At 56.2% G+C, this 11,076-nt stretch overlaps 1 protein-coding gene across 6 annotated transcripts in view; it reads left to right on the forward strand.

Annotated features, from left to right (window-relative positions):
- LOC149750470 (uncharacterized) overlaps positions 1-10,167 on the forward strand; it is a 137,668-nt gene extending 127,501 nt beyond the window's left edge. For 4 of the 6 annotated variants that reach the window (XM_089908043.1, XM_089908054.1, XM_089908064.1 and 1 more), the window contains 5 exons: positions 2,248-2,442; positions 6,045-6,239; positions 6,717-6,849; positions 7,346-8,597; positions 8,713-10,167. In XM_089908043.1, the coding sequence (XP_089764169.1) occupies positions 8,076-8,597; positions 8,713-8,739 (549 nt within the window). In that variant the 5' untranslated portion in view covers positions 2,248-2,442; positions 6,045-6,239; positions 6,717-6,849; positions 7,346-8,075 and the 3' untranslated portion in view covers positions 8,740-10,167. The other 2 variants (XM_089908061.1, XR_016392247.1) reach the window with 2 other exon arrangements.
- The last annotated feature ends 909 nt before the right edge of the window (positions 10,168-11,076 follow it).

The raw sequence follows: 11,076 nt of genomic DNA on the forward strand, positions 1-11,076 counted from the left end.
CCCGCTGAGCAGTCACACCCTTCACTCCACAGTGGGTAGTAGCTGAAGTGGGCGGCTGAGTGAGCCATCCCTCCCCGTGACTCAGAAAACATTTTCTGATCTGACCTCTGCTGGTGTGAGTCCTGCCTAATCTGAGCTCAGGTGGAAGGCAGGTTAACCCTTTGAGGACTTTCCGTGGGTGAAGTAGCCTCTTTAAAGAGGAAGGGATCACCGGGAAAAGCCTGGTATTCCGTATGTACGTGCCTGTTAGCTTTCATACTTTGGTCCCTAACATCCAAATGCCACCTGTATACTCTGTTCCTGGTGGGAGGGGCCAGAGGCAGCCAGCCGGCCTTTGGATATTCACTAGGCAGGAGGCGGCTGGGAGCTGCAGGGGACCGGCCCCCAGTCTACCTCTAGGAGCTGCGTCCTTTTTTCCTTAATTAAATTAAACTTTTTATTTTGAGATTATCGTAGATTCTTGCACAGCCGTCAGAAATAGGTCGGACACATCCCACGTTCTCTTTACTCAGTTTCTCCCGATGGTGGCATCTTACAAAGCTACACACCGATGTAATGATTTCATTGGCATTGATACAATCAAGATACAGAGTGTTTGGTGTCCCTTTTGGATTCGGGGACCTGTAGGGTGCGACTGGCTGTGTCTGCGCATCCCTGGGTCCCGGGCCCGGCGCACGTCTCCCAGGAAACCCCTCTCCTCCCTCTTTCTTTCTGCCGTGTCTTCCTCTCGTGTTCCTGGCGCTCTTCCCCAGTGCATGCGCCTTCTCTCCCTGGCTGTGGGATGACAGTCCTGTTTCCTTCTTCCCACTCAGGGTGCTGCCTGGAGGCCTCTTTGGCATCTTTTCTGTCCCCTCAAGCTGTCCCTGCCGTTCCCACCTGCCGTGGGAACAGTCTCCTGCCGTGCCCGTGGCGTGGAGCGGTCCCAAAGGTGTTAACAGAGGACGTGCCAGGTGCCAGTCCGCGGTCCTCCGCAGCTCACGCGTGGCTCTGTAGTGCCTCCCTCACCGCCCGCCTTTCTTGTTCCTTCCCAGACTCTCCCCACTCACGGCCGCTGTCGTGGTGCCTAGCCCGGGGCTCTGTTCCTCGGCGCCCCTGTGTCGGACCAGGCCCTCTTCCTGTCCAGGGCGCCTGGCAAGGCTGCCGAGTCACAGGTTCCCATGAGCTGCAGTTGGGAGGTCGGAGGCTGTGTGCTTCACTGAGTATTGACCTTGGATGACGATGCCTCCTCATCTCTGAGGGGCTTCCGTTTGAATCCCCTGAGTTAGTCATGGGGTGCGCGGCCGATGTCGGGAAAGCGTGTCAGACTCACACCAGGTGCACGGGCGGCCGGTGTGTGAGAGAGGTTACCTCTGAGAACGTTGGTCCTTTAAAAACCTGAGGCGTCTTTTCCTGGGTGGGGAAGGGGTTTTTGCAGGCTGTGTGCCAGGGTGGTGGGGGGATGTACCGCCATGGGGTGGTGCCCACAGGGATGGCGGGAGTCGTGGGGCTCGGGGCGGGGAGCTCTAGGGAAGGATTTGCACGTCCCATGGTGGTGGTGGCTCACGTTTCCCCTGGTGTGCAGGTGGCTCCCTGGCGTCTGCTCTGTGCTTACCCTGCAGGCTGAGCAAGACTCCCACCGGGGAGCAGGTGCTGGGGCCGCAGGACACGCTGGGCCCACACCTGGTCTGGGACAGACACCAGGTGAAGGGGCGGGACAAGGGGAGGAGGAGCCGCGCTGGATGTTTTGGGTTTTGTGTCTTTTTAAATAACAGCTTTGTCGAGATAGCATTCACGCCACTGAACTCACCCATATGAAGTGTACAATTTAATGGCTTTTACTATATTCACAGAGCTGTGCAGCCTTCACCTCTAATTCCAGAACATTCCACCAGCGCAAAGGGCCGGCAGTCCCCTGCCCCAGCCCCTGACACTCTCTGTCTGTGGATCTGCCTGTTCTGGACATTTCCCATCAATGGAATCACACAGTGTGTGTCCTTCTGTGTCTGGCTTCTCTCACTGAGCATCGTGTTCTCAGGGTCCGTCCACGTTGTTGTGAGTGTCAGGGCTTCACCCCTTTGCGTAGCTGAGTGATGCTCCCGTGTGCGTGGCACAGGTTGTGGGGTCTCGAGGCCCCTGGAGAGGTGTTCGTTTGGCTTGGTCCTGGGTTGGGGTGACGCCAGTTGCACTGATACGGTGCTAACAGGACCCCTTGCTGGAGTGGGAGACAGTTGAATTATGTCTTAATAGTGGCTTTGGTTCTCCTTTCAGCATCCGGTGTGTTCTAGCTTCCCTGAACATGGTGAGCAAAAGCTGCCTCCCCACAGCACCTCTGGGACCCTCTGACAAGCCAGGTGCGTGCCTGGCCCAAGACAAGATGCCTGGGCTTCCCTGCCAATACCTGAGCTGGGAGGGACATGACTACCGGGCAGTACAAGACACGGGCTCTCCTCCTTCTGGGCTCTGGTGAGTGTAAGTTTGACTAGAATACAGTTTATCATTTTACCTCTGATTCCCTGTAGTTGACTGCTGGTCCATCATGACAACATTATACCCAGACTGCCAAGCCATTTTACCTTCCCATGGAACCTCACTGCAGATGCATTCTGATCATCTCTAACATTCATCTTCTCTGGACCTGCTTTCAGAGAAATGTGTTTTGTTAGATCCAGTCACAGAGCTATGGCAACAACATAGGCTGTCTTATTTTAACTGACATGTGGTCCCCATTTCTTTCTTCTACTCCCTTACTTATGGCCTTTAACAATGACTCTTTCTCCACTCTTTTCATGTCTCACTGGACTCTGTTGTGTGTCTTTGCTCTCTCACCTGAAGAGGATACCTCTTATTTCATCAAGAAGATAAGTGTTTCAGACACAAACTTCCTCATCTTCTTTCTGCTGACTCTGGCTGCCTTCCAATCAATGTTCCATGATGCAGACACCACCCTCTCCTCTTCAAATCCTTCTGTGACTTTCCATTGCTCTTAGGATAAAGACAAACCTCCTCACCGTAGTCTAAAATGTGGAGTCACAGGCTGGCTTCCGGTGGAGAACTGTTGCCATTCTGTAAGATAAGGAGCTTTTTTCAGCATGTAAATCATATGTGCACGAGATATGCTGTTTACTTTAACAGGCAAGACTTTCTTGGTGAAAGAAGCAGTGTTGACTTGCATTCTAGAGCAGGCTTCTCATCTGGCTGTGCACTGGCACTCTGGGTGTGCTAGTCTGCAGGGCAGGGCATCCCCTGGGCGGCATGGAGCATGATCTCTGCAGCCGCGTCGTGCCCCTGCTTCCTTTCATTCTCAGTCATCCAGCCCACAGTGGCCTCCTTTCAGGCCTGCATACTTACAACGGCACATTGCCCATGCTGCCCCTCTGCATGAAATGTCCTTCTGTTTAGTTTGCAACTGATTGATGCCTCCTCATCCTTCTCATCTCTTCTCATGTGTCACTTTGTCAAGAAAGCATCCCCTACCTACTCAACTCATCACATCCCCCTACCGTAGCTCACATAACAGCACGTACCTCTCGCGTATAGCCTTCATCACATTTCACATCCAGTTTTAGATAGGTGTTTACCATATGGTCCGTGAGGAAGAGATTATGAGTGTTTTGCTTACTCTTGATTCCCAGTGACTAGCACACTTACTGACAACCTTTGTTAACTGGAGAAATGAATGTATCCAATCAGTGGTGAAGCCCTGACAGGTTTTCTTTCTAGCGTCTCTCATACTCCTCCCTTCTATCTGTGTTGCCATTACTCCGGTTCTACCATTTATTATTTTACACCTGGATTACGATGACTGCTTCGGAGAATCGCATGTCTTTCTATCTTCCTCCCTGCAACCTCTCCTACACCTCCCAAGGCTCTTGGGTTATGCCATTGCGCTCTTCCAATCCGTCCGTGGCACCCATTGTCAACCCAATACAGCCAAACTCTTAAGATTGACATTCAAGACCCTCCATAATTTGGCTTTAATTTCACTTTCTAGACTTTTTAAAAAAGAACTGGGTCTAATTATCTCTGCATCTTTGCTCCCTTTCATATCTACCTATGACATTAATTGTTTTTTTCTATTCAATCTATCGTACACCTCCTTCTCTGGGAAGACTTCACTGAGAATCCAAGCAATTTCTGGATCCCTTCTCTCCCCTGAACTTGTAAACAGTTTAGCAAGACATATGTGGAACTGCCATAAGGCATCTACGTCTCATCTCCCTCTCTGGTGTCTAATCTCCCTGAGAATGGGGGTACATCTCCGTGTTCTGTGCAGTTTTCAGCACAGAACTATACACATAGTGAATATTTGGTAAATGAACGAATAAGTGAATGAGTCACCATGAGAAGGGTATTCTCTCATTCCTTCTCTCTTTTTCCACTTTCAAGTTTCTCTAGTTAGTTTCCTTAGACAAAATGTTTCTTTGTAGCTACACAGTGTCCAGGTTCACAGAATGTTGCAAATAGCTGCTAAGAGAATCCCTCCATTACTTGAGAATAGCTTGCTCTCCCCTCTCAAGTGGAGAGAGCAGGATTCAATATTTATTAAGTGCCTTTGTTCACTTGGCATTTAGAGGCACTAGGGGCACTAGTGCTCTACACTCAGTGAAATGCCTGGTTTGTTAGTAATTTTCCTTTGTGAAAAACAGCTATCCACAAAGATGTTTTGTTCCAATTTTCCATCCTTTTAGGTTGATAAAAAGCATTTTAACTACGTAGAAACAGAAAATGAATAGAAAGAACTTTGCATTACATTTAATAAAAGTTTAGGGAGATCTTTGTGGTACATTAGTGAAGGTATTTGGGGAAACTTTAGCCATGTACATTGTGTTGGAGAGGCACCAAGAATTCAAGAATTCTCAAAGTTTGAGGACACAATTGCCTTACACGTAGGCATGGTGGCAGCCATGTACATAGCAGTGATTTGGAGGATGTTGTATTAGTCAGCTCTTGCTGTGATAATGTTTTGGAACAAATCTCCCCAAAACTCAGTTACATAAATATGAATTTATTTTTCTTGGACCTATGGGCTAGCTGCAGTGGCTCTCTTTTAGACCTCTAGATGGCTGGTATTGCTCCATGTTTTGGGTCAGTTTGAGGTGTGTCCCACACATCTTACTGTGGAGCCCAACTGTGAGGCTGCAGCTCCCAGGCCCTGTCTTCTCACAAAGTTCACTGAAACATAAGAGGTGAGCCCAACCACACAAGCCCACTTACAGCCTCTGCGACTCATTTAAGGCCATCATGTTTGCCCTTGGCATCCTCGGAACCCCCTGGCCTCAGGATGCAGCTTTTGTAGTCCATGGCAGCCTGCGGAGAGGGGGCGGGGTTGCAGGAGGGTGGAACTCCGCCTTCACTGAGGGTGTGGGTGTGGCCACCTCTGCTGTGACTGAACAAAGGGCAGGGGAGCAGGGGGTCCAGGGCAGGGCCCTCAGAGCCCGGCAGGCCCAGGGGAGCAGCACGAGCATCTAGGCCCAGGCCAAAGAGCGCCTCCTTTGTCTGCGCGGCAGGCCGGCCTCTCACCTTGCCACTCAGGCCGCCCTCCTACTTGAAGTGTGTGTGGAACGTGTCCGCGGAGTACACCTCGCTGCACAGGTAGCCATAGGAGTGGGCGTCGTAGCTTCCTGCCAGGCGGCTGAAGGTCGCAGGCAGGTGGGTCCCTGGGACACAGGTGGAGGGGCTCCTGCCCGGCCCCCTGGCCGCTCAGTGCCCCTGCCCCAGAGCGGGGATGGGGGCCTCAAAGCAGCCTTGTCTGAGTCCCCTGCCACTAGAGAGAGTATTGGCCCAACACTTGTAGAAAACGGGGACCTTGCTGGCAGTTCAGTGGAGGGACACAAATAAATCTTTGCCGACTTTCTGCTGAAGCTCACGAGGGTTCACTCCTAAGCCTTTTACAAGGTCAGCTGCCGAGGCTGCGAGAGATGAGTCAGGGCTCGCCCTCCACCACAGGGAGATCACTGGTTAAAGCCCTCACGAGGGAGTGAACCGCGTGTCCGCACCGACACGCATGGGCAGACCTCGTCGATGCCTTCTGTCTGGAGTATGAAGCCCTCTCCTGCCTCTTCCAGGCTCTCTAGAAAGCATGTGCAGAGCCTCCCACCCCACCCTCCGACTCTGCGGGCCACAGCTGGAGGGACCAGCCAAGGAACTGTGGCAGGAAGAGGCCAGAGGTCAGCGGGCCTCGGCTGGAGCCCGTCAGTCGGTCCCCATTCACACACCACCAGACGATCCTCTTGACCTGGGCAGTAGCAGCCAACCGACCGGTAAGGTGGGCCCGGCGCGCGCTTGGCTACCTGGCATGCCTGGGAACCCCAGGATCTCCTGGCAGAGGCGGGCATTCTCCTGAGCCGGGTCCGCGGGCGTCTGTGTGTGCAGGGCCTGAACCACCTTGGCCAGGACGATCTGGCACAGGTTGAAGAGGCCTGGGGGGCGGGAGGAAGGAGACGGGGGGGCTGGCACCGTGTCCAGGCCGTGCTTTCCAGCCGGGCAGACCGGAAGCCCCCTTCCCTTCCCTCGGTCCGGCCGCATCTGGGTTGGCCTCCCGGGACTTGATGAACTTGTCCAGCAGCTCCTGAGGGACGGTGCTGCCCGTGCCCCAACAAGACTGGCAGCAGCACCAGGGCCTCACAGGGCACGGCGCCCCTGGCCCCAGAGCCTTCCCTCTGGTTCTCATCACCGGCTGTCACCAGACTTGCATGCAACGTTCTTTTCTTTTCTCTTGTCTTCTTTACATCCCTCAGCCACACAATGCGGTGAAGCCCTGACGCTCGCTGCCACGTCGATACACCCTGAGAACACGATGCTCAGCGAGAGAAGTCAGACACAGAAGGACACACAGGGTGTGACCCCACTGAGGAGAAACGTCCAGAGCAGGTAGATCCACAGAGTCAGCAAGTGGGTTCCTGGTTGTCAGGGGCTGGCGAGGGGATGGAGTGATAGCTAAGGGCGTGAGGGACATTTTCGGGGTGATGGAAATGGTCCAAAGCAGTAGTGACGTCTGTACAGCTCAGTAAACTGTCCCCATGTGCCCCGGTGCAGCCTGTGAGAGCATCGCTCTCAGGATGAAGGGCTGACCACAGGAAGACTGAACGAGCAGTGGGTCCTGGGCCCAGACGCTCAGCTGGTGCCCCCCAGGTGGGGAAGTCACTGGGACTTACTGAGCCTCCACGGAGACTGGCAGCAGCCCCAGAGCTCACAGGGCACTGCGCTTCCGGCCCCAGAGCCTTCCCTCTGGTTCTCATCACTGGCTGTCAGCAGACGTGCAGGCAACGTTCCTTTCTTTTCTTTTGTCTTTTTTAAAGGCAACTCTTGAGTACATGTATTTAACATGCAGGGAACCAGCCCTGACTCCTTGATCTGGGTTTTCCAGCCTCTAGAGCCTCGAGGACATCCATTTCCGTTATTGACGCGCCCTGTGCCTGGGGTTTGATGATGGAAGCTGACACCGAGGCCGTCACCACGTGCGGGGTGATGTCAGTGAAAGAATCCCATGGCGAGGGCCTGCCTGAGGACCACGCATGCCCGGGCCCTCCCCGCCCCCTGCCTGCAGCCCTGCGCCTGGGAGCGGAGCTGGTGCATCGCGTGCCCGACGTCGTGGAAGTTGGTCTCCCGCTCATCATGCTGCAGCAGGGAGGGCAGGTTGGGCGTAGGCTTGGTGAAGTTGGCCACCATGGCTGTGATGGCAATCTGGCAGCTCCCATCATGCTGTAGGCAGCCCGGCTGCAGGCCGAAGCAGGCCGCGTGCCCGGACTTCCCCTCCCTGTGGAGGGAGGTGGGTGGGGCCCCGCTTCCACAGAGGAGCCCTGGCCCATGGCTGACAGGTTCCCCCACGCACGCACCGAGCATAGAGGTCAGGTAGAACTTGCTGATGGATGACCTTGCCCGAGGCCGCGTCCCAGACAGTTTAGAGCCTCACATCTTCATGACACATGTTGGTGCCCTCCTCCAGGTCGAAGGTCAGCCCCAACAGCTCCTGGGAGATGCCGAGCAGCCCACGTGTGACTGCCTGCATGGGGAAGGACTCATTGAGCAGGTACTGGTCCACGTGGTAGCGCGTCTCCTCCCCCTGGTTCATGTAGTAGAGCAAGTCCCAGGCGTTGATGGGGCCGTCAAAGTGCAGGCCCCGCCTCTGGCACTCGGCCTTCTTTAGCTCCAGGATCACGGCTGCTCCTGCTCCCCGAGGGGCTTCAGCTTCTGGGCCAGCTCACCTGCGGGCAGAGGGGAGAGGCCTGGCTACGTCCCTGGGGCAGCCCCCCAGCCACCCCCGACCCCACGCCCCTCGAGGCAGAATGAAGGGTCCGGGAAGGCGACCCCCAAGGGCTGACACAGTGGGGTCTCAGGCAGCACCACGTCCGGTCGAGGTCTGCCTGACCCCCATCCCCACTGGGACTCAGGGGGAGGCGGTGTTACCTAGGACAGCGGCCACCACCTGGCTGGTCTTATCCATGTTCATCTCCAGCGTGGAGTCGGCATGCGTGCGGAACCCTAGCAGGCGGGATTTCAGGGCCTGCAGCCTCACCAGCTCTCTGAGGATCACGCAGTTCTCCTGGAACCCAGAGACGGAAGGCGCTGGGGACCATGGGCCACGCCCTCCCCGCGGGCCCCGGGCCAGGTCTCTGCAGGTGGGCAGGGCTCCCAGGCCACTGGCAGGCGCAGCCAATCCCCCTCCCTTCTCCTCCTGGCCCAGATTTCTAGACACTTTTGTGCTGTCCTAACACGTGGTCTTTGTTAACACAGGTCCTTTTGCAACCAGAAACGGCATGAACGTGATGGGCTCTGAGGCCAAGGGCAGGAAGAAATGAGGCCAGGCTCTCCAGGAGCCACCAAGGGGCCTCCCCCGGCTCAACAAGGCAAACACGGCTGCCGTGCAGACAGCAGCTCACCCCCACGGCGCCCAAACACCCAGCCCCTGGACGGTGAGACACTGTTGCCGCAGGTGGCCCGTGGCTCACTGATGAGGCCCGGCCCCAGGTGTATGCCACCTTCTCGGGGGCCACCTCTCCGGTCTGCAGTGGGGTTCTCCTGGGAGCCCCCAGTCACCACAGCACCAGCGTGGCCTGTCTGAAGCCCAAGAAGGTGGGGACACAAGACTGTCCCCTGTGCCCCCCGCATCACCCGCGAGGCCGAGCGAGCACCAGTGGTGTCTGCGGGGAAGAGGAAGGGCTCACGCACAGCCCCCATCTACAGAAGCACAGACTGCAGCCACATGCGCTATGGAACAAACACAAGTGTCCATGCAGGACCCGATGTCTGAATGTCAAGGCCATGCCCGGGCCACAGTGAGAAGGTGCATCCCCCATGCAAGCCACAGAGAGGGGATGGGGGGCCATCTTCGATTCTGAGCTCATTGGGCATCACCCCAGAGGGAGAGGGCAAGGGAGAGAGGTAGACAGAAGTACAGAGGGAGAGGGAGAGAGAGGGAGGGAGAGACATCTCACCCTTCCCTGGGGGTTCTCTAGTGCAGCCAAGGCTGAAAACCACTGCATTTTGGGAGATGGGTCCTCGTGGAAGAGTTAAATAGTAGCTCATGGCATTATCGACACATATTTAAAAGGCCCCAAATCTTGGGGAGTCAGGGAGGGGAGTGTCTGCTGCCTCGTAAATGAGGAGAGATTGGGCATCAGAGGAGGTACCTGTGCAGCCTGCGCCCAGGGCCCCGCAGACTTCATCTCCCAGCGGTGGTCCTGGACTGGAAGTCAGCGGGGAGGTCAGGCTGTCCAAGCATCAACGTTGACTTCAGGGCTGATCTAAAAGGCGCCTGGTGTTTGTTGAAGCAGAAAAAAGAGAAAGCAGTGGGGAGAGGATGGGAGGGGGAGGGGGAGGGGGAGGGGAGGGAGCCCCCCTCCTCAGCACTTCTACCTCTCTCCCTCTCTCCCTTTCTCCCTCTCTCCCTCTACCTCGCTGCCTCTCACTCTCTCTCTCCCTCCATCTCTCCCTGTCCCTCTCTCTCTCTCCCTCTTTCCCTGCCCCTCTCCCTCTCTCCCTTTCCCTCTCCCTCTCTCCCTCTCCCTCTCTCTCTCTCCCTTCCTCTCTCCCTGTCCCTGTTTCCCTGTTCCGCATGCTCTGGCTCTACCTCTTTCCCTCTCCCTCTCCCTCCACCTCCTTCCCTCTCTGGAGAGGGAAGGAGGTGGAGGGAGAGGGAGAGAGAGATGGAGAGGGAGGGGGCAGAGGGAGAGAGAGGGTGGAGAGGGAGAGAGTGATGGAGGGAGGGAAAGACGTCCCTCCCTCCCTCCCTCTCTCCCTCCCTCCCTCCCTCTCTCCCTCCCTCTCTCCCTCTCCCTCCCTCCTTCTCCTCCCTCTCCCTCTCGCTCCAACTCTCCTTCTCCCTCCGTCTTTCCATCTCCCTCACTCCCTCCCAGAGAGGGAGAGATGGAGGGAGAGGCAGAGATAAGGCAGAGGGAGAGAGGGAGAGGGAGAGATGGAGGGAGAGGGAGAGGGAGGGAGAGGGAGAGAGGGAGAGAGAGAGAGAGAGGGAGCGGGAAAGAGGTCTCTTCCTCCCTCCCTCTCCCTCTCTCCTTCTCTCCCTCTCTCCCTCTCCCTCTCTCATTCCCTGTCCTTGTTTCCCTGTTCCATTCTCCCTCTCCCTCTCTCCCTCTCCCTTGTCTCTTCCTCTCCCTCCATATCTCCCTCTCTGGGAGGGAGTGAGGGCGAGGGAGGGATGGAGGGAGAGGGAGTGACAGAGGGAGGGAGAGGGAGAGAGGAAGGGAAAGGGCGAGGGAAGGAGAGGGAGAGACGGAGGAGAGGGAGAGGGAGGGAGGAAGAGACCACTTTCCCTCTCCCTCTCCCTCTCTCCCTCTCTCTCTCTTCCTCTGTCCCTCTCTCTCTTCCTCTCTCCCTCTCCCTCCATCTCTCCCTCTCCCTTATCTCTGCCTCTCCCTCCATCTCTCCCTCTCTGGGAAGGAGTGAGGGAGATGGAGACATGGAGGGAGAGGGAGAGTTGGTGGGAGAGGGAGAGGGAGGAGAAAGAGGGAGGGAGACGGAGAGAGGGAGGGAGAGAAGGAGAGACGTCTTTGCTCCCTCCCTCTATCACTCTCTCCCTCTCCCCCCTCTCTCTCCCTCTCCCCACTTCCTCTCCTGCTCTCTCTCCCTCTCTTTCCACCT

This window comes from Delphinapterus leucas, chromosome 1, assembly GCF_059928025.1.
Source record: "Delphinapterus leucas isolate spDelLeu-1000000601 "Yukka" chromosome 1, BTC_Dleu_Yukka2, whole genome shotgun sequence".
Lineage (NCBI taxonomy): Eukaryota > Metazoa > Chordata > Mammalia > Artiodactyla > Monodontidae > Delphinapterus > Delphinapterus leucas.